The 18,733-nt window shown below is 43.8% G+C and overlaps 1 protein-coding gene across 4 annotated transcripts in view; it reads left to right on the top strand.

The window, feature by feature from the left end:
• CEBPZOS (CEBPZ opposite strand) overlaps positions 1-18,733 on the top strand; it is a 42,084-nt gene that overhangs the window by 22,736 nt on the left and 615 nt on the right. For 3 of the 4 annotated variants that reach the window (XM_040350792.1, XM_040350794.1, XM_040350795.1), the window contains exon 4: positions 8,387-8,468. In XM_040350792.1, coding sequence (XP_040206726.1) covers positions 8,387-8,468 — 82 coding nt within the window. Of the gene's footprint in view, positions 1-8,386; positions 8,470-18,733 lie in introns of those variants that run through there. The other variant, XM_040350793.1, reaches the window with a different exon arrangement.

Raw genomic sequence — 18,733 nt, 5'->3', positions numbered from 1 at the left:
CTTGTAACGCAAACATAACAAAAAAAAATAAGAGTTGCAGGGCAACTCTAGTGTACATTGAACGTGTACCAATTTCCAGGGGGTACAGGGAAATAATATGGGGTACATCCGGTATATGGATCCCTGATCTTCAAGGAGAAAAGCCTCGGATATTTAACTTTTGAGTCGTTTTCAGCTCCAGAAACTGCAGCATGTCACTATATACAGGGCATATTATTATCTTACCATGTATAGAGGAGTCATTTGTGACTTTTTTGCCAGTCTTGAGACACTTTTCCAGGTCTGGATTTATCCGGTATGTTGTGTTCCTTTGGTAAAATGCCCCATGAGCGTAAGATTTTCAGACCTTGCTCCAAGTTGTTGATCGAGTATGAGGTACCTTTATGGTCTAGGGAGTATTTTCGTAGGGAATCCCCATTTGTAAATCATGCTGTGATTCCGTAGGATCTTGGTAATCGAGTTGAGGTTTTTTTCATGCTAGTATTGTTGCTTGTGAGAGATCTGCATACAAGATGATACCTGTGTATGGGTCCGGTAGCGGGGAATTTCGTGTATTCTGGCTATGACGTCTCTTGGTAATTTTTCTGAGATGTGAGACGGTTTGGCCAATCTGTGAGCTCTGTCTATTTCAAGTTGCTGTTGTGGGATTGTTGGAAGTAATTTTTTAATCATATCCTTTATGAAGCGTTTCAGTTCCGGTGGTTTAACATTTTCGGGGATGCCTCTGAACTTTACGTTGTTGCGTCTGGCGCGGTCTTCTAAATCTGCCATTTTCATTCTGAGATGTTTAACTTAATCTTCTAATTCAAAGTGAGAGTCGACCATTTCATTGTGTGCAGATGTGAATTCACACATTTTATTTTCTACATAGTCTACTCTTTCTCCTAGCGCGTCCATTTCCAATTTGGATTTCTGCATGAAATTCATCATATCATATTGTAATGCGCCTCTCAGGGAAATGATCATGTCTTTTATGGTAGAATCCAATATGGATTCTGCTGTGGGAATAGCATTTAGCTTCTCATCATACAGATTCATATGTGGTATGTGATTATTCTCCAATGAGGGATTATTGCCTTCTTCAGAAGAAATCCTTCTTTTCTCCTATCACCTTCCAGGACGACACCTGAGAGATGATGGCCCCTCCCCACAGGAAACACAATCACTTGACATTTTTTATAAGTCCCCACCCTTCCCCTTGATCCTCAGTATTGATTGTGTTTCTCCCGAACACAACGACACGTTTGTTTTGTTTTAAAAACCTAGAGACCGGGAGGGTCGAAGGTACCCCTGTTGAGACAGGTTCTAGGGAGGCCAGGGAGGGCTGAACTAACCTGTAGGCTTGGTCCTACTCGCAGGTCGCCCCAGGCGTGCACAAGCGCTCTGAGCTGCGGGGAGGCTATCCATCGCTAGGGTGCAGAAGAAACGCCGCCATTTGAATAGCTCTCTCTTCCCGGGTATTGCTTCCTATTTTGGAACATTGCGTCCAAGCCTCTCTGAGAGAAACAGGAACAGCGTCAAAGGAAGTGGGCTTTTGCCTCACAGCGCAACCCGGAAGGAACGCCGGAGAGAAGCGTGGCGGTGGAAGGGTCGGCTTGCGGATAGCCCTTACAAGAGGTACCGACAGCCGGGGACCCATCCAAACCTCCTCATGGAACAGGAGGAGAGGAAGGTGAATGTGACTGCAGGCAGATCCAGGTCGGGGTGCAGTGAGTACAAATCCCCCTTGGAAAGGGAGGAGGGAAGGGAGTGAGAGTCCTAGTCTTCAGGGTCTGAGATTCTGGAGTCAGCCAGAACAGGACTGGATTTTACTTCTCACCTTACCCTTTCCCCTCCCCAGTAAAAACCTGCAGTCCTGGGGTAGGACAAAGTAATATTATGCATATATGTATATCTCTTGTCTTGCAGTAACCCCCCAGCGGATCCCAGGAGACCCCAAATAAACAGTCTCCTGCCGCTACAGGGCATAGCTCCTCAAAAAATAAATATGTGGGTACCGTAAGATAGACTCCCACTCAAGCCCTGTTTGCTAAGAATGCATTAATAACTTAGCAGAGATAGGGACTCCTGCAATAATGGGGTATCTCTCATCTATGCAGACGGAAAGGCCGGCAACTGTCAAAACTTTCCATGAAGCCGCCAGGCAGTCAGTAACCTAAGGTCTGACATAGAGGAGCTTATCCCTAGAGAAGACATATCCTCCCAAGAAGGCCTCGTCCGAATGGAATCTAGTGCCCTTCCCCCGCTTTCACAGACATTCCCTCTAGTCCAGGTAGAGGAAGCTAAAAAGGACAGGGAGGAATTGGAAAGCCAAGCTGAACAGGACCCCCCTTCACCCTAGAGGGTCTGGTTGGACTCCTGCAGGCAATACAGGCCTCTGAGGAGATTATAAAAATACCTAGAATAATCTCATATAGGGGGCTGAGCAAGGCTCAATCCAGGGTGTTGTTTTTCACTTCCTTAATCCTTAAAGGATTAGGGCCAGCCTGCCATGAATCTGACAGACAGATCACAATGGTGCTGTTAGAGGTTTTAGCCCCAAAAAACTTACCTCCTAAACTCTTAGGATAGGCCCAACAAGGGGGCATCTTAGTGTGTATATTACCCTTGTGGCGGTTGCTTATTGGTTGCAACCTATCACTTCCTCCTTACACTGCTGCTATACCTATCAGTGTGTAAGAGTTAATCTAAACCTCTTGTGGCTCAGGCAACAAACCATTTAGGGTGGTGTGAGAAGCATAAAATGCTAGCCTGCAACCCTTAATTGGGAGTTTCTCTGGTGCAAACCTCTGTGCTAAAGCTATAAAAATCAGCCATACAGGTGTCTGATTGCCTCCAGCCTAAGATTATGGTCACCTCTTCGTGAGAGACCTAATTGATTTCTGAGTCTGTGCTCGTTAAGACCTTAAAGGCTTGGACTCGCTCCCACCTGTGTGTGTGGACCAGCTACACCTACTCAGACCTATTCAATAGTAGAATAGCAGCTACCACTACTGTGGTATAGTCACACACCTCGGATTTCCATTATTTGGAACTACCATGTTCCTTCACTGAGATGAAGGATCAAAATCTGAAACTCAGGTTATGCTAGGATAGATTGTTGGTCTGTCCGCACATCAGAGATGCACAACATTGGTTTATCTTGGGTCATTTCTGTATATATATGAGAGAGATATCCTATGACTCACCAGAAATGCCAAAAATTGATTAGGTAACGGTACTCTGTTCCTTATCAAACGCATAACATTGAATGGTGGGTGACGCCTCTATTATATATCCACACACTATTTTTATTCAGACACACACCACATTGAATTACTGTTGGTGGAATTTCTGTTGGATACATGACTGTATGCTATTGCTTATCAGAGAAGCATGACATGGATTTGTCGGTGACACCTCTATTATATAACCGCACACTATTGTTATTCAGAAACATACCACATTGAGTTACTGTTGGTAACATTTCTGGAGGTTACATGTCTGTACACTATTGCTTATCAGAAATGCATGACGTTGAGTAACTGATAGCGACATTTCTGCTGGTTATATGACTGTACAATTTTGCTGATCAGAAACGCATAGCATTGTATTATTGGTAATGATATTTATGAATTCAGATATGCACTGCTTTAAGGGTCCTTTTTTGCTAGTGACATTTCTGTTGATTAGATGACCCGACAAGGTTGCATTAAAGGAACACTAAAGGTTCGTTTTTTATTAGATCAATTGATTGCTGTAAGCTAGAGCATTTTAATATCATTTACCTCGTTTTTCCTTTTGACCTCCAAAATACAGTAATCCAGGTTTGAAAATGCCATTTCCTGTCACTCCTCTTCTTGCTTTCCACCAGCATCTGAGCCGTTTTGCACGGTGGAAAGCAGAATGTGCTCACCCCCTCCCTATGACTACTGCCCTGCGTGAAGATGCTCTCTTATCCCTCACAGGTATGGAGGCTAAGCCTAATGGGAACTGTAGTTCCCATTAGGCCGTGATGTAGCAAGAATGAATGCGCACCGCAAACCAGGAAGTCAGTGAGAATAATGATTCAGGAGTGACGGAGGTGAATAAAACAGCTCGATTTCAACAGGTATCAAACTAGTTATAATGCAAAACATTACTTTTTACTTTATCAGCTACTGTCAGACTTTAATTTAAGAGGAAAATATTTTTGTCTTTACAACCCCTTTAAGTAACACATTGGGTTGTCGGCAACATTCTGTTGGTCATATAAACTTTCCAAGTTTTCTAATCAAAATAATGCACAACTGGTATTGTGGGTTCATGACGGTATACTATTACTATCCAGAAACGCAAAGCATTGAGTTTTCTTGCTAGTGGCGTTTCTATCAGGTATATGACTGTGGGTGTTGGTAATCAGGAATATACAATGTTACTGTCTGTAACATTTCGGTCCCTTGTCCTATACCCTATCGTTTATCTGAAGTATGCTAATACCACTCTCTGCTAGTTATGACTGCAGGTAGTATAACACCAGCAATACACGGTTGAGGTCGCATATGTCCTTTTTTGTTATCATACTGGCCATGCGACTGCATTTTTATGATCATCAGAGATATACTATAGGTGCTAGTATTATTTTCTGCTGATTAGAAGACCGTACTGCGGTCAGAGTCAGGAATAGACAACACTAAAGTTGTTCTTGTCCTCCTGTCTTGAATCTATTACCTTGGGTCGCTGCACATAAGTAAAACACAGCAGTAGAAGGTGTCTGTGTCCTCTGCGTTTAATTACTCAAAAAAACACCATATTGGCTAGTGGCCTCTCTGTTGGATGTAGGACCTATAACCTATTAAGCATCAGAAGCTCACATTTGGAGCTTCCGTCCTTTCTCTGGGCTTAGGTTATATGGTATCTTCTTACATATGAGAAATACACACCTAAGGTTGGTTTGTGTCTTCTCTATCCTACAGGTGTCTGTATATCAGAATACACAGCAGTAAAGGCTGGGGGTGTCTCCCTGTTTGTATGTTCCATATTAAGTCTGAGCTTGCTGTCCTTCGGAAATACAAGATCTAGGACCTGTATATCTGAGATATTTCGGTCACTTTATTTCAGGCCTTATTTTCCATTTACATGGAAGGAACAGGATTTCTGATTACAGGCCTTTACTTCTAGGCATGCCAGAGACATTCTCTAGACCTGAACCCAGTAGGGTTATAGGACACTGGAAGTAGGTCATAAAATCACCTATCATGATTTTTTAGTAGGAAAGGGGTTACGCTGTTAGGAGCTGTTTGCCTAAAAAATTTGGCATCAGAATTTATCTGACTAGTTCTCCCGATCCAATAGGTTTATAGCTCGGTATATGTCCTTCATGTCACCCCCTTGGACGAACTGGATGTGTATAACCAATATTCGTCTTTTATCCTACTATAGCATTGGTCGCTTATGATAGGGATCTGCTTAACTTAACACTCCTTGGTGCTTGGAGTGGATCATGACCTCAAACACTGGATATTTACAGAATACTGTATTCCGTTGGCATGTGGCACTCATGTGTTTACCCTGAGAATATAGGGTAAAATGTGTCTGCGTGTTATACGCGGGGGGCGGTGAAAAGTTTTCTTTCCCCGACACCTTTGTTCTTCAGTGGTTACTCGCAATTTCGTAACGGGCTCCTTTTCTGCGTAGTTTAATGTATCGACTCACAGGGTTATAAGGAGCCTGGGGTATATAGAACAATTTCACATCTGGCATGTCAGCATTCAGATAGGAAGAAACCCAGAAATGGGGAATGACCAGGATGGGACCTGCTTGTTAACCGGCTTGCAGAGCAGCTGTTTTGACCGGTCTAGCAGTGTGCGTTGGAGACAGGAGTTTGTCCATGCGTATTGGCGGACGCATGAATGAGCCACGCCAAGGCATCCTGTGGTCCTGACACTGACCAATAAGTGTCCTCGCTATAGAGTCACATGCATTCCAATGAATGGAGGTGGACAGGTGGACTGAAGGGAGTGCAGGAGCACACCAAACGCCTTGCTTGGTCACATACCTGTCCAGTCATTTGAGTCAAGGGAATAGAACTTCCCTTAATCTAGTATCCTTGAGTGGGTTTATTTCCTTGTTTCACCATGACTATGGCAAACAAAAAGGGGACCCACAAGGATTGTCCGTCAGGAGACCTTTTTTCTTTCTAAACCATTCTCCTGAACAGACTAGTGGCTTAAAACCAGGTCAATTACATGATCCAGCTAGGATACCTGCATCACACACTAGGGAGTGGAGGTGGTGAAATAAAGTCAGATTCTGACATTTAGCAGAAAGACCTTGCAGGCAAGGGTCCCACCCTAAAGCAGGCCTGTTGGTTACTCGTTTATCCTCTCAGGTGCCGTCCTGGAAGGTGATAGGAGAAAACCTACGTTTGACTTACCGGTAACGGTATTTCTACAAACCTTCCAGGACGGCAGGCCTACTTCCCGCCCTATGTGGAGGGGAAAAAAGATAAGCTAAATGCTAGGTGGTAAGTACCTATAAGGAACAATGTCCCTTGTGAACCAGTTCAGGATTACTTTAATTCATACTGAGGATCAAGGGGAAGGGTGGGGACTTATAAAAAAATGTCAAGTGATTGTGTTTCCTGTGGGGAGGGGCCATTATCTCTCAGGTGCCGTCCTGGAAGGTTCGTAGAAATACCGTTACCGGTAAGTCTAACGTAGGTTTTTTGTCTATCAGGGGTGCTATACCATTTTTGTCCACTAGATGTCTCCTCTTCCCCATCTGAGTCAGCAATGTTATGCTCTGAGCTCTGCTCTATGCTCTGAGCTGTGATGAGGGAGGGAGGAGTCAGCGCCATCTTTATTCCCCTGTTTCTTAAACGGACCAACATTTTCAGGGTCCCTCCTTGTTCTTACGTTTGGCCGACATATTCCTCTTGTTCCTGCCGCTGTCCAGATTCAGAGGTATGTTTCCAGGGCTTTCTAGTTGCGCTGTGAGACGCTCAGGGCTGTCGGTAATGACGGAGCTCCCTTACAATGCAGCCAGCTTGTTCCTCGGCTAGCCACGCCCCCCCCTTTTTATTGCATTTTAGTCTAAATATGATATCTGAGGTCTTTTTGACCCCAGATCTCATATTTAAGAGAACCTGTCATGCTTTTTTTCTATTACAAGGCATGTTTACATTCCTTGTAATAGGAATAAAAGTGACCCAAAATATATATATATTTTTTTAAATGTAAGTAAAATAAATAAGAATTGTTTTTTTTTTTTTTTAAAGCGTCCCGTCCAGACGAGCTCACGTGCAGTAGCGCCCACATATGAAAATGGTGTTCAAACCACACGTGAGGTACCGCTGCAATCGTTGGAGCGAGAGCAATAATTCTAGCCCTAGACCTCCTCTGTATCTCAAAACATGCAACCTGTAGAATTTTTTTAAATGTCGCCGATGTAGGTTTTTAAGGGTAAAAGTTTGCCGCCATTCCACGAGCAGGTGCAACTTTGAAGCGTGACATATTGGGTATCAATTTACTCGGTGTAACATTATCTTTCACAATCTAAAAAAAAATTGGGCTAACTTTTACTGTTATCTTATTTTTTAATTCCAAAAGACCGCTGCGAAAATACGGTGTGACAAAAAGTATTGCAACAACCGCCATTTTATTCTCTAGGGTGTTAGGAAAAAAATATATAATGTTTGGGGGTTTAAAGTAATTTTCTAGCAAAAATTTTTTTTTTTTCTAACTTGTAAACACCAAATCTCAGAAAGAGGCTGGGTGGTTAAAGAAGATGGGAATCTTGACATTTCGTCAATTGCCGTATTACAAATGTTAATTCTAGATAACGAATAGTCGTTCCTTGATTCCGAGCATGCGTATTTGTAGTTTAGACTTTTGTGTGACGGATTTGTGTACTGACCAACCCGAAAATCAGACGTGGAGCCGTCAGTCGCCAAAAATTTACTAGCCCGTCTTCCAACATTTGTTGGCTGAAAATTGGAAAACAGTTGTCTAAAGGAGCGTACTAACGGTAAGAATTTCGACAACAGCCTGTCAAACGAAAATTCCCTTCTGATTTTCGGACCGTATGTACGAGGCTTAAATCCTCATGAAGGGAGACTATTGCTTTAACCCTTCAAAACACATTGGCTGCAAATCTAACAAATAGTTTTGCTGGAGCTTCATTCTAAATGCAGTGGGGCATATTAGAATACAAAAATCCTACTAGCTCCGGCAGTCTAGCATTTTCAGATGAAGGCTAGAAATTGCAGCCCACGTATATCTATGTACCATAATTGTGTAGAAATGTTGAGATGAAGACTATGGATCATTAGAAAAATTAGGTGAAGGTGAAGTCTTAAATGCATGCCTGGTCTATTGTTTTTAAACAATTAACTGGCTGTGTAATTTTTTGTTTTTGTTCTTTGCAGCGTATTATAAATCTAACGAATGGGCTGGAATACATGGAAAACGGGAAAATGATGCACAAGCATGGAGCGCAAAGACTAATTAGTGAGTTTTTCTTTTTGTTATTTTTTTTTCTAATTCTTCATATTGCATCTATGACATGGGTAATGAAATAGTAAACATGTAACTTGGGGGAAATGTATCAAGTTAGAGTGGTGGCAGTCAACGTACATGATGTAGACCTAAACTCATTGGTCCAGAGCACGTGTGGTTTATGCCAGGGCTGGAAACTCATGATAATGTTGTAAAGGCCCTTAAACTAATTAATTGTGCTTATGAAGAAAAACAACAAAGGTCTCCTCCTGTCAACCTACTGTGAGAAGGCCTTCGATCCAGTGGCATGGGAATACTTGCTTGCCACTTGTAAACACATAGGTATGGAGACGCACATGTTGTCTTGGATATCGGCCTTATACCAAAACCCACAAGCTCAACTTAAAATAAATGGTACCCAGTTTAGGCAGGTATATCATCTTGAGGACATCGGCTCGTCCCATCAGGTCCAGGGGTAAGTCCCTCCATTATTTGGTTTGGGTCGTTGAAGCAGTAGTGGGCCCAGGTTATTGGCAATATAGAGGGACAGTGGCAGTTGAAACACAAGTCCCAGGTACCTAAAAAAAAGAAGTGGCTATTTGTAATCTAGAGTCCGAATGGATCTGTGAAGTAAGGGTTTGGGAAAGAGGATTGACTTGTCCCAATTCACTTGGAATCCGGAGAAGTCACCAAACGTAGTAATTATAGTTAACAAATTGGTGAGTGAGTCCTGAGGGTCCGCTAAGTAAACCAGCGTATCGTCCGCATAGAGAGAAATCCGTTCCTCTATGCCATTTATGGGCAGTCCTCTAATTAATAGGGAGCTACGTATCCGAATAGCAAGGGGCTCCATGGCCAGAGTAAATAGGAGAGGTGATAGAAGACAGCCCTGTCTGGTTCCCCCTGGTGATCTGGAAGGTCTCATTAACCTGCGAATACGGGCTAGTGGCAAAGTATAGAGGAGCCGTATCCAGGCTATCAGCCGGGGGCCAAAGCTATACAGTTGTAAGACGCAAAACAGATATGGCCATTCCACACTGTCAAAAGCCTTACAGGTGTCCAGGGAGGCAATAACCCGAGTGGGCGGACAGTCAGGTGGATATATCAGGTTGTTGAACGGTCTACGGATGTTCATCCTGGTTGAGCGACCCGGTATAAATCCCCCCTGATCACTCCCCACCAACTTAGCAATCACCTTGTTTAGACGGTTGCCCAGCACCTTGGCCAAAATTTTGACATCCACATAAATAAGAAATATCGGCTGATAGGAGTTATATTTCAAAGGATCTTTTCGAGGTTTAAGTATTAGAATGATCAGAGGGAGGGAGTACCCCATCCTTCAAGGCCGCATTGTAAGTTTTAAGTAAAATAGGGCTAAGGAGGTGCTGAAATTGCTTATACCACTCAGCCGTCCAAACCTGGTGTTTTATGAGCCGGCATCTGTGAAATCGCAAGGGAAAGTTCTTCCACAGAAAGTGGCTCATCTAATTCCCCCTGGGTCTGGTCTGTCAAACGGGAGAATGGTATTTGGTTCAGGTAGTCATCAAGTTGTGTTTTCGAGTAATCAGCTCTGGAGGTGTAGAGGTCACAATAAAAGGAGAGGTGCCCTGATTCACACACCAGTATTCGGTCATGCCCTTTTGGCACTCGTTCTGCATGATCTCATCCTCGAGCCAGTGGGAGTTCAATCTCCAGACTCGAGGGCCTGTTCTTGGCAGGAGGAGGAGACCAACCGACAGAGGAGCGTGATGCGAAATCCCCCTGGGCAAGTAGGAAACCGAATGAACCAGTGGGAGTACATGTGCTGGAGCGAATGACAGGTCAATGCGAGACATAGTGTGGAAGGAGTCGGGGTGACAGGAAAACTGTTGATCATCTGGGTGCTTCCAACGCCACAATTCAGTGAGGTTATATACCTGGGTCCAATCAACAAATGTGGGATAGGGTCTGCCCCCACCCCGCAAGCGGTCCACTGTAGGGTCTAGTACAGCATTAAAGTCTCCAACAAAGAGCAGGGGACCCGGGGATCTGGACAGTAGCATTAGGGACAGATGGGGAAGAATATCTGGGGAAAACAGAGGAGGAACATATATATTTACCAGTGTAAAAACTATACGAAGGGTAAGTATAATGAAATGTCTTCACTAGCAAAATCTCAGTCGGGAGGAACTGTGCCAGCAAAATCAAGACCCCCGAGAGTAATTAGTATACGTGGCATGGTATTGGGTAGCCAGCCAGGGACGTTTAAGGGACCTCAACGCATCACCGGGTCTCCTTATGGCAAATGATATGTGGCTTCTGTTTCTTTAAATATGAGAACATTAGGGACCACTTGTGCGGTGAGTTCAACCCCCTAACATTCCATGAATTCAGTTTTAACACTTCAGCCATAAGGAATCCTGGTCAGTACAGTATTGTTGCAAAAATTATCAAACGGTGTAGCACACCACAAATACGGGCTATAATGCCATCTATAGTAGGAATGCAATAGCAGCAAATAGAAAATGTTCATAGGAGCACATATAACAACCAAAATCCTGAAATTCCAGTCTTTCTTATCAGCTAGAACATGTGAGCATGGAATCCCTAAATAAAAAAGTACCCCCCTCAGCAATAGTCTTGAGAGGGGATAAAAAGCCCTGTGGCCCCGCCACCTACTGGTATGGGGGAAGTAGCAGTTCCACAAGGGCTCTCAGGTGAAGTATAAGTGTCCATCTTGCAGGATCTAGAAGAAATCTGGAACATAAGGCACAAACAGTGACAAGTACATAAGGCACAACAGGTGCAGTCTTTAAGGAAATCAAAAGGCATTGCAGGCAGAAGTGATTCTGAGATTTGTCAGAAATGCAAAAGTAACTGCAGCATAGAAAAAGGTGGAATGAAAAAGCAGTGCAAGGATAGCCGCAATGAGGCCCAGCTTCAGTGGGGAACAGACATCATAATAAATTCCCTGGGAATCTTGCTTGTAGGTAGCATGTAGGAGGAATGCCGGGCACGGAGAAGCTCAGGACCTGTGACTTGTGGGTTTAATTGCGGCTTTGTCTGGATTGTTTCCCAAACCGTGAATCCAACTAGGCCATAGCTTCCTTTGGACAAGAGCAAAAGTGAGCTTTGCCTTCATAGATGATCCTCAGCTTAGCAGGGAACAGCATCGCATAGGGAAGGCCTTCATTGCGGAGATGGTCTTTTACCGCTGCAAAGGATATGCATTGACGTTGCACGTCTGCTGAGAAATCGGGGGTATATGGAGATGGGGACCTTTTTTTCTAGCAAGACGCAGGATAGCAACTTTGTCACAGAAGTTAAGTATTTTTGCAATCGGTGATCTCGGGGGGGGGGGGGGGGGGGGGGTGCGATGTGCACGCTCAATTTCAAAGGCATGTGAGAGTTCCTCTACCCCAATCACATCACGCAGCCATATATAGAAGAATCTTTCAGAGTGGGACCCCTCCGATTGTTCCGGGAAGCCCACAAATCGTAGTTTGTCCCTTCAGGAATGATTCTCCAAATTGTCTAATTTAGCTCTGAGGGTCCCCAGCTCATCCATGGCCATGCGTACGGTTGCTGATAGAGGATGAACTGTGTCTTCTAGGGAACTAACATGGTCTTCCACCTCCTCCGTCCTGTCCAGCAGGTTCTGTACATCCTGCTTCAGGAGGGAGAAATCAATATGGATGCTCTCCATTTGGACAGTGAGAGAAGTCTTACAGTCCTTTATGGCTAGCATGATTTCTGCCAGTGTAGGTTCTGTAATGGAGGGGCTTGGGGAAGCAGGGTTCTTTGAACAGACTGGGGAGTCTAGGGTAGCTGAGTGGGCTGCCTGGGTGCGAAAGGCAGCAGGGATGGAGTCACTCACCCCCTGTGAAGAGATCTGTGCTGAGGATGGTGCTGGCTGCAGTGCGGCCTCGTGCATGGCTGAGGGATCAGTGCCATTTTGCCTTCTGAACCGGGCCAGTTGCTCCGCCATGGATTGGGGCACGGGTGGCCCATATTTGTTCACCATCATGCCTGGATCGGGTGCCCACTGTGCTTAGGAGTACATCGGTGCCTTTTGGGAAAAAATCGGAGCCAGGATGCCTGCAGGATTGATGAATAGAGCCAGAGCTGTGAGACTAAGCAGCCACTCTCATGAAACCCTAAGCCACGCCTCCCTATGTCTCCTTTCTAATTCATCTGCCTATTGGGTGACCCGGTGGCTAAATCTACCTCACTCGTGTATTCTTGGCTTCAAGGGGCAAGACACGTCGAACCCCACAGAGCCCAAGCACAATGGGAAAAAGAGCTGCGAATAAGTTTCTCTGACCAGCAATGGAAACAAGCCTCAGTCTTTGCTCATAAATGCTCGATCGGTACCAGATTATAGGAAATTTCTTACAAATTATTAACCCACTGGTAAGCCACTCCAGTCAAAATAAAAAAAGTGGTACCCATTGTCCTTGGATTCCTGTTGGAGATGTGACCAATCCCTTGGTGACATGTTACACATCTGGTGAGGCTGCCCTCAACTAGCCCCTTTCTGGAGCTTATAATAGGTATTACAGAAACAAAAATTGTACTGCTTGCTGCATCCTACATATCACAAATTTCTCTATAAAAAGCTACAAAAGGTCTTTGACCAGACATCTTTTAAATTCTGCACAAATTCTGATTCCCAGATTGCCGAATGGCTCCAAATGATAGAAGAAATCTATCATATGGAGGAAATGGTAGCCATGCCAGGGAGTCTACTGATAAATTTCACAACATGTGGTCACCTTGGCTGGTGTTTCGTTACTTTGATCAATATACAGTTAGACGCGGGTTGAAACCCCAACATCCTAGTGGTTAACATCTGTCTACCCCCTCAAATGTTCCACACTATCTAATGCTTTTCTGATGTAAAGATAAGTCCTCAGTTCTTTGTGGATCTGCTTAAAATCTATCATATATGCTATGATTTCTATACTATGTAATTACCGTATTTATCGGCGTATAAAATGCACCCTAACTTTAAGAGGGACGTTTCAGGAAAAAAACTTTCCATAGCCCCCTGCGTATAACACGCAGGCACAGTTTACCCTCTATTTTCAGGGTAAAAAAGTGAGTGTTATAAGCCAATAAATACAGTACTTTTTTTTTCTTCAATAAAATTTTTATTGTTAAAAAAAAAAAATGACCTGATGTAGGGGCTCTTAAATGCAGCCCCTGACATTGCCAGGAGGGCTGTACATAATATTCAGTGAATGTATTGCTACAGAACGAAGTCAGAAGCAGCAGGCATGAACCAGGATATGGTCCGAGCCTGCATACATGCTACAGAATATTTTAATATATTATGCATCACCAAATATGTAATGGGTGTTGTTGGGGACTGGAAACATGTTAAATGAGATTGCCAGTGTACTCTGGACACTTCGGGGTGGAACGTGTCCGGATGTGAGCAGTGGTCGGACGTGTTGGAAAGGAGCTCCGGGAATCCTGAACTAGAATCCTGTGCCATGCGTGCACCTACTTACCTGTTCAGAGTAAGTTTTCTCACCTGCCAGTCCCTCTCCATCCAGTCTTGATTTAGGTGGTGAAAGTGCAGCGATTCTGCCCACCGGCTGCATACTACGGGCTGCCATAGACTCCACACACTCACGCCAGCCACCATTTTGCCTGCCTCCATCCCACTGGTCTGTTCAGAGCCTCATCTGCCCCGGTTACCGACACACAGACCTGTCAACTTCCTCCACAGTCTCCGCCACACTAACGCAGTATAAGGGACTACCTCACTGATCCTCCCTGTTTGTTCTGCCTGCGGGCGCCCGGGGCCTTGCAGCTGCCGCCAACTTGCTGGCCTCCATCCCCGTGCTCTGCTCCAGTCCGGATCCTGGCACACACTCAGGCCTTCACTCATCATTCACCTTCTCGCTCCGCTGCAGCTGTGTGGGGGGTCTGCCTGGCTCAACTTCCCTGTCCGAACTGACTGTGGGCTTCTGGGGCTTTGCAACCACGGCTATCTTACCGGCCTCTAGACATGTCCAATTTGTTTAGTTCCAAATTAGTTTAATGAATTTTGACAAATTAGTTCATTCTGAAATTTCTGAATTTTTAAATTTCCAGATTTTTGTATTTGCGAATTTCTGAAATTTCGAATTTCCGAGAATTTCAATTTTGGAAATTCGAAAAGCGTTAATTCGAAAAATCGATTTGAAAATCCAGAAAGTTAGAAAATTTAGAAAATCGGAAATTCAAAAAGCCAAAATTCGAAGTTAGGAAATACGAAAATCGGAAATTCAAAAAGCGTTTTTTGAAAAACAAACAATTTTCGAATCGACACTAAAAAAAAAATCTGTAGCAACATGAGGTGAAATTGAAGGCTTGGTTGGTCGAATTTCGAAATCAATGTTGCTAAAGAAAATAATTTTCGTGTCTGGGAATCTTCTTTTCTTTCTGGTTTTTCTTTTCTTGTACATGCACATTTTTTTCGATTACATTTCTCGCACGATTCTCCCATCATTGATTAGAAAATTGTTTGTTTTTCAAAAAACGCTTTTTGAATCAAGTACACCATCGGATCACAAAAATTCGCAAATCGGAAATTCAGAAATTAGAAAATTAGAAAAATCACAATTTTGAAAATTGCAATTCGAAAAGCTGAAATTCGAAAATCCAAAGTTAGGAAATTTCTAATTTCTTAAAGTTACAATTTTAGAATATCGAAATTTTGGAAATTTGAAATTAGGAAATTCGAAAAGCGTAAATTCTAAAAATCGGAAATTCGGAAATGACACCCCCCTAATCAGCAGAATCAAATACAATCTTATCTATGCAGAATTTCTTGCTTATTTAGCCTGACTTAAAGACTTTGATCAAGCAAGCCTCTACCCGATGTACAAGGTATCCTGGTTAAGAAACCAAGATTTTTTTTGCCATCTGGACAACATTTTTGTTCCACAGCAAGTCAGACTCCAAGTTCTAGAGACTTTGCATTATCAAGCTTGCTTGGTATTTTGGTATCCGAAGTAGACATGTGCAATCGTTTAGTTCCGAATTAGTTTTTTAACAAATTTTGACAAATTGGTTAATTCCAGAATTTCAGAATTTTTAAATTTCCGGATTTTCGAATTTATGAAAATATGAAAAATTGCATTTTCGAATTTCCAAATTCCGAATGTCGAACTTTGAAATTTGCAGAATTTCCGAAAAAAAGCAGAAAAAGAATGAAACGAAAACAAACAAACTTTTCGGCAGTGCACATGTCTACCAGCCTCCATCCTGCCGGTCCGCTCTGGGCCCCATCCACCCCGAATCCTGGCACACATGCCTGCAATCCTTGCCCAGCTTCTCATCCCAATATAAGAGTATAAGGAGCCGCTTGACTGAAACTTCCTGACAGCACCGAACGCAGAGTCCTGGGTCCTTGTGACAGCTGCCATCTTGACTGTTCCTGCACATCCTGGGGATATTTTAACAGGGTATAGTCTATTCTCCTGCATCGGATCTCCTCCTGGTGCATAACCCCTGCAGATGTCTTAAAAAAAAAAAAAAAAAAAAAAGGAAAGGAATACCCAATCTAACAAATCTGTTGGATCACTTCAGCTGCCTCCGACCTCCTCTACACGGCCTGGCAACCGTATTGGTTAGGAGGCTCCAGGCCCTTGCTGGCTGAGTTGGAAATGGATCCCAGGGAGGTTCTGGGGTCGCGGACTCAGCCCCGCTGCCTCAAGACAGCACAGCTACGATTCTGACTGCGATTGAATAGAGCAGGACCTCGCTGCTGGTGCGCATAGATCACCTGGCAGAAGAATGCTATCTTATACGGAATGACTTAGACAAAATAAGAGGCAGGTTGACCTAAACGGAGACCAGAGTATCCGCCACTGAAGATCTCACTGCCACTCATGTCACCTCTAGAGCAGAGTTGCAGAGCACAGTACAGACCCTTGTCGCAAAATCTGATGATGCTGAAAATCGGCTGAGGCACAATAATGTTAGAGTCCTGGGTTCCCTGAGGGGGATGAGGGGAATCGCCTGGTGGAGTCTGCGGAGGAGTTCTTTAAAAGCCTGCTGGATCTTACAGATGTACCCCCCGCCACTTATGTGGTCAAGAGAGCTCACCAGGTACCCACAGGCTGAGCCATCCCTGGGGCTAATCCCAGACATTTCTTGGTTCGCTTTCTCAACTACAGAGACAGGGACAGAATCCTTTCTGAAGCCCGCAAACACCCCACACTCAAATACGACAACACCTCTGTTCTTCTTTTCCCTGATTTCTCAGCTGAGCTGCAGAGGAAGAGGAAAACCTTCAATGATGTCTGTAAAAGGCTCAGGGATAAAAAAAATATCAACTACAGCATTCTTTATCCCAGCCGTCTCCATGTCCAACATGAAGGAATGGTTCTTTCTTTGATGCCCCTGCGGATGCCGACGATTGGATGACGAAATCTTATCTCTTGCAATCGCCAGATACTGATACTCCATATCCTGAATTTGTCTTATCCTATTATTAACTTTTTTCTGCAAATACCAGAGATACCTCATGTGCAAATTTGAGATTGCTTCATACTTACCCACTCAAGGTTTATCTTCTTAGAGAACAACTGAAGATATTGAACTGCTATTCTCCATATACCTGGAGTAATTTCAAAAAGAAGAATTAGTTTGATTTCATGGTATTAAAGAGGAAGTAAACCCTGATGGGTTTTACTTCCTCTTTTGTGCCCTGCAAAGTAAAAGCATAATGGGCTAGTATGCAATCACATACTGTACTAGCCCATTATGCGCCACTTGCCTGCAAACAAAGCCCATGATGTCCAGGCTGGTGGACGCCTCTTCACCACTCTTCCTCCTGGGGCCGGAGAGTCCGGCTCTGTGACTGTCCGGAGACGCGTGACACGATCTTGCCCTTTCTTCAGTGCGCATGCATAATGAAGTCGGCGCAAGCGTATATGGTAAATATCTCCCAAACTGTCAGAGAAACAATCTTGGCAATGCCAGCCTCTGTCCTGCGTGCATGCGCAGTGGAACGGCGCTTCGGCACATGTGCGTGCGCCGGTCAGTAGAACAGCGTGCGCACGAGCGTGCCAATAGGAATCCTGGCGGGCCTATATAAGACAGCTCAGGCACCACGAAAGGTTGCTGGTTTGTTGTCCGCTTCCTGTTATACCTGACTTCCCGTTACCTGTACCTGAGCCTTTGTTGTGACCCGGATCGGCTTGACTACTCTGCTCTTCTTTACTGGACCTGACCCCTGGCTTGTTTCTCGGATTTGCTACTTGTCTCCAGCCCCTGACCTTCTGCCTACACCTTGGATCTGCTATCTTCTTCAGCCCCTGACCTGCTGTTTGGACTTATTGAACTGACTTCCTGTCTCTTGTGTTTGACCCTCGGCCTACTCTTGGTGACCTCCCTCCTGCCTTGCTCCTACAGTTCAGCCCTACCAGATCTTCTAGCAAGTTCCACCTTCCCTGCTGGTAGCCAGTGCCTCTTCGCGCCATCCTCCCTGTGTCTCATCTCCAGGGGGCGGAGTGCGCCAAGTCGCAAGGGTGAACCGCTCTCGGCCTCGGTGAGTACACACCTGACAAACACTGCTTTTACAGCCCCTTTTTAAAGAAATCAGTACTTTCACATTTGTACTCTTTATAGCCCCACATTTGATATTTATTGCAACAAGATCCATTATAAAAAACAATAATAATGTAAAGGAAATAAACCAAAACACCAATGTGAACAACATTTTTTTTACTGGCTTGAGTATAAATTTAGGTAAGGAAAACACATACTACTTTCAGAAGAGGCCCTAAGGACCCCTCACAGTAAATGCCAAAGGGCTGCATAATAATGGTTTTAGTGTATTTTTTTGAATATATTGGTTTGATAAACATTTGTACAAATACCTCGGGGTCTAAAAAATCTGTAGCACCTTTATTCTAGAGGTCATATGTTTTCAGAAAATAAATGGTTTTGGGGGTCTTTCACACATTCTAAAAGCTGTAAGGGAAAAATAAAAACCTTCAGTTTTTTGGGGAATTTTGGATATTTACGGTACACTTTTTTGCGTCTGTTCAACGTTCACCATTTCGCAAAAAGGTGCAATTTAAAAGTTACAAATATTTGTTATTTATTAACTCAATACAGGTTAAGCTTTTATATTTAGTCGAAATGTTGTCAAATCTGTTGTGCATTTATCTGCTAATCATGATTTTTGTGGATTTTTATGCAAAAATTCTGTTTTGATAAACATTTGCGCAAATTTCGTGGGACCTTAGAAATTTGTAGCACCTTCTTTTTATTCTACTGGTCATGTGCTTTCA

This window comes from Rana temporaria, chromosome 4, assembly GCF_905171775.1.
Source record: "Rana temporaria chromosome 4, aRanTem1.1, whole genome shotgun sequence".
Lineage (NCBI taxonomy): Eukaryota > Metazoa > Chordata > Amphibia > Anura > Ranidae > Rana > Rana temporaria.
Note: the sequence above shows the minus strand (reverse complement) of the source record. Positions and strands in the feature narration are given on the sequence as shown.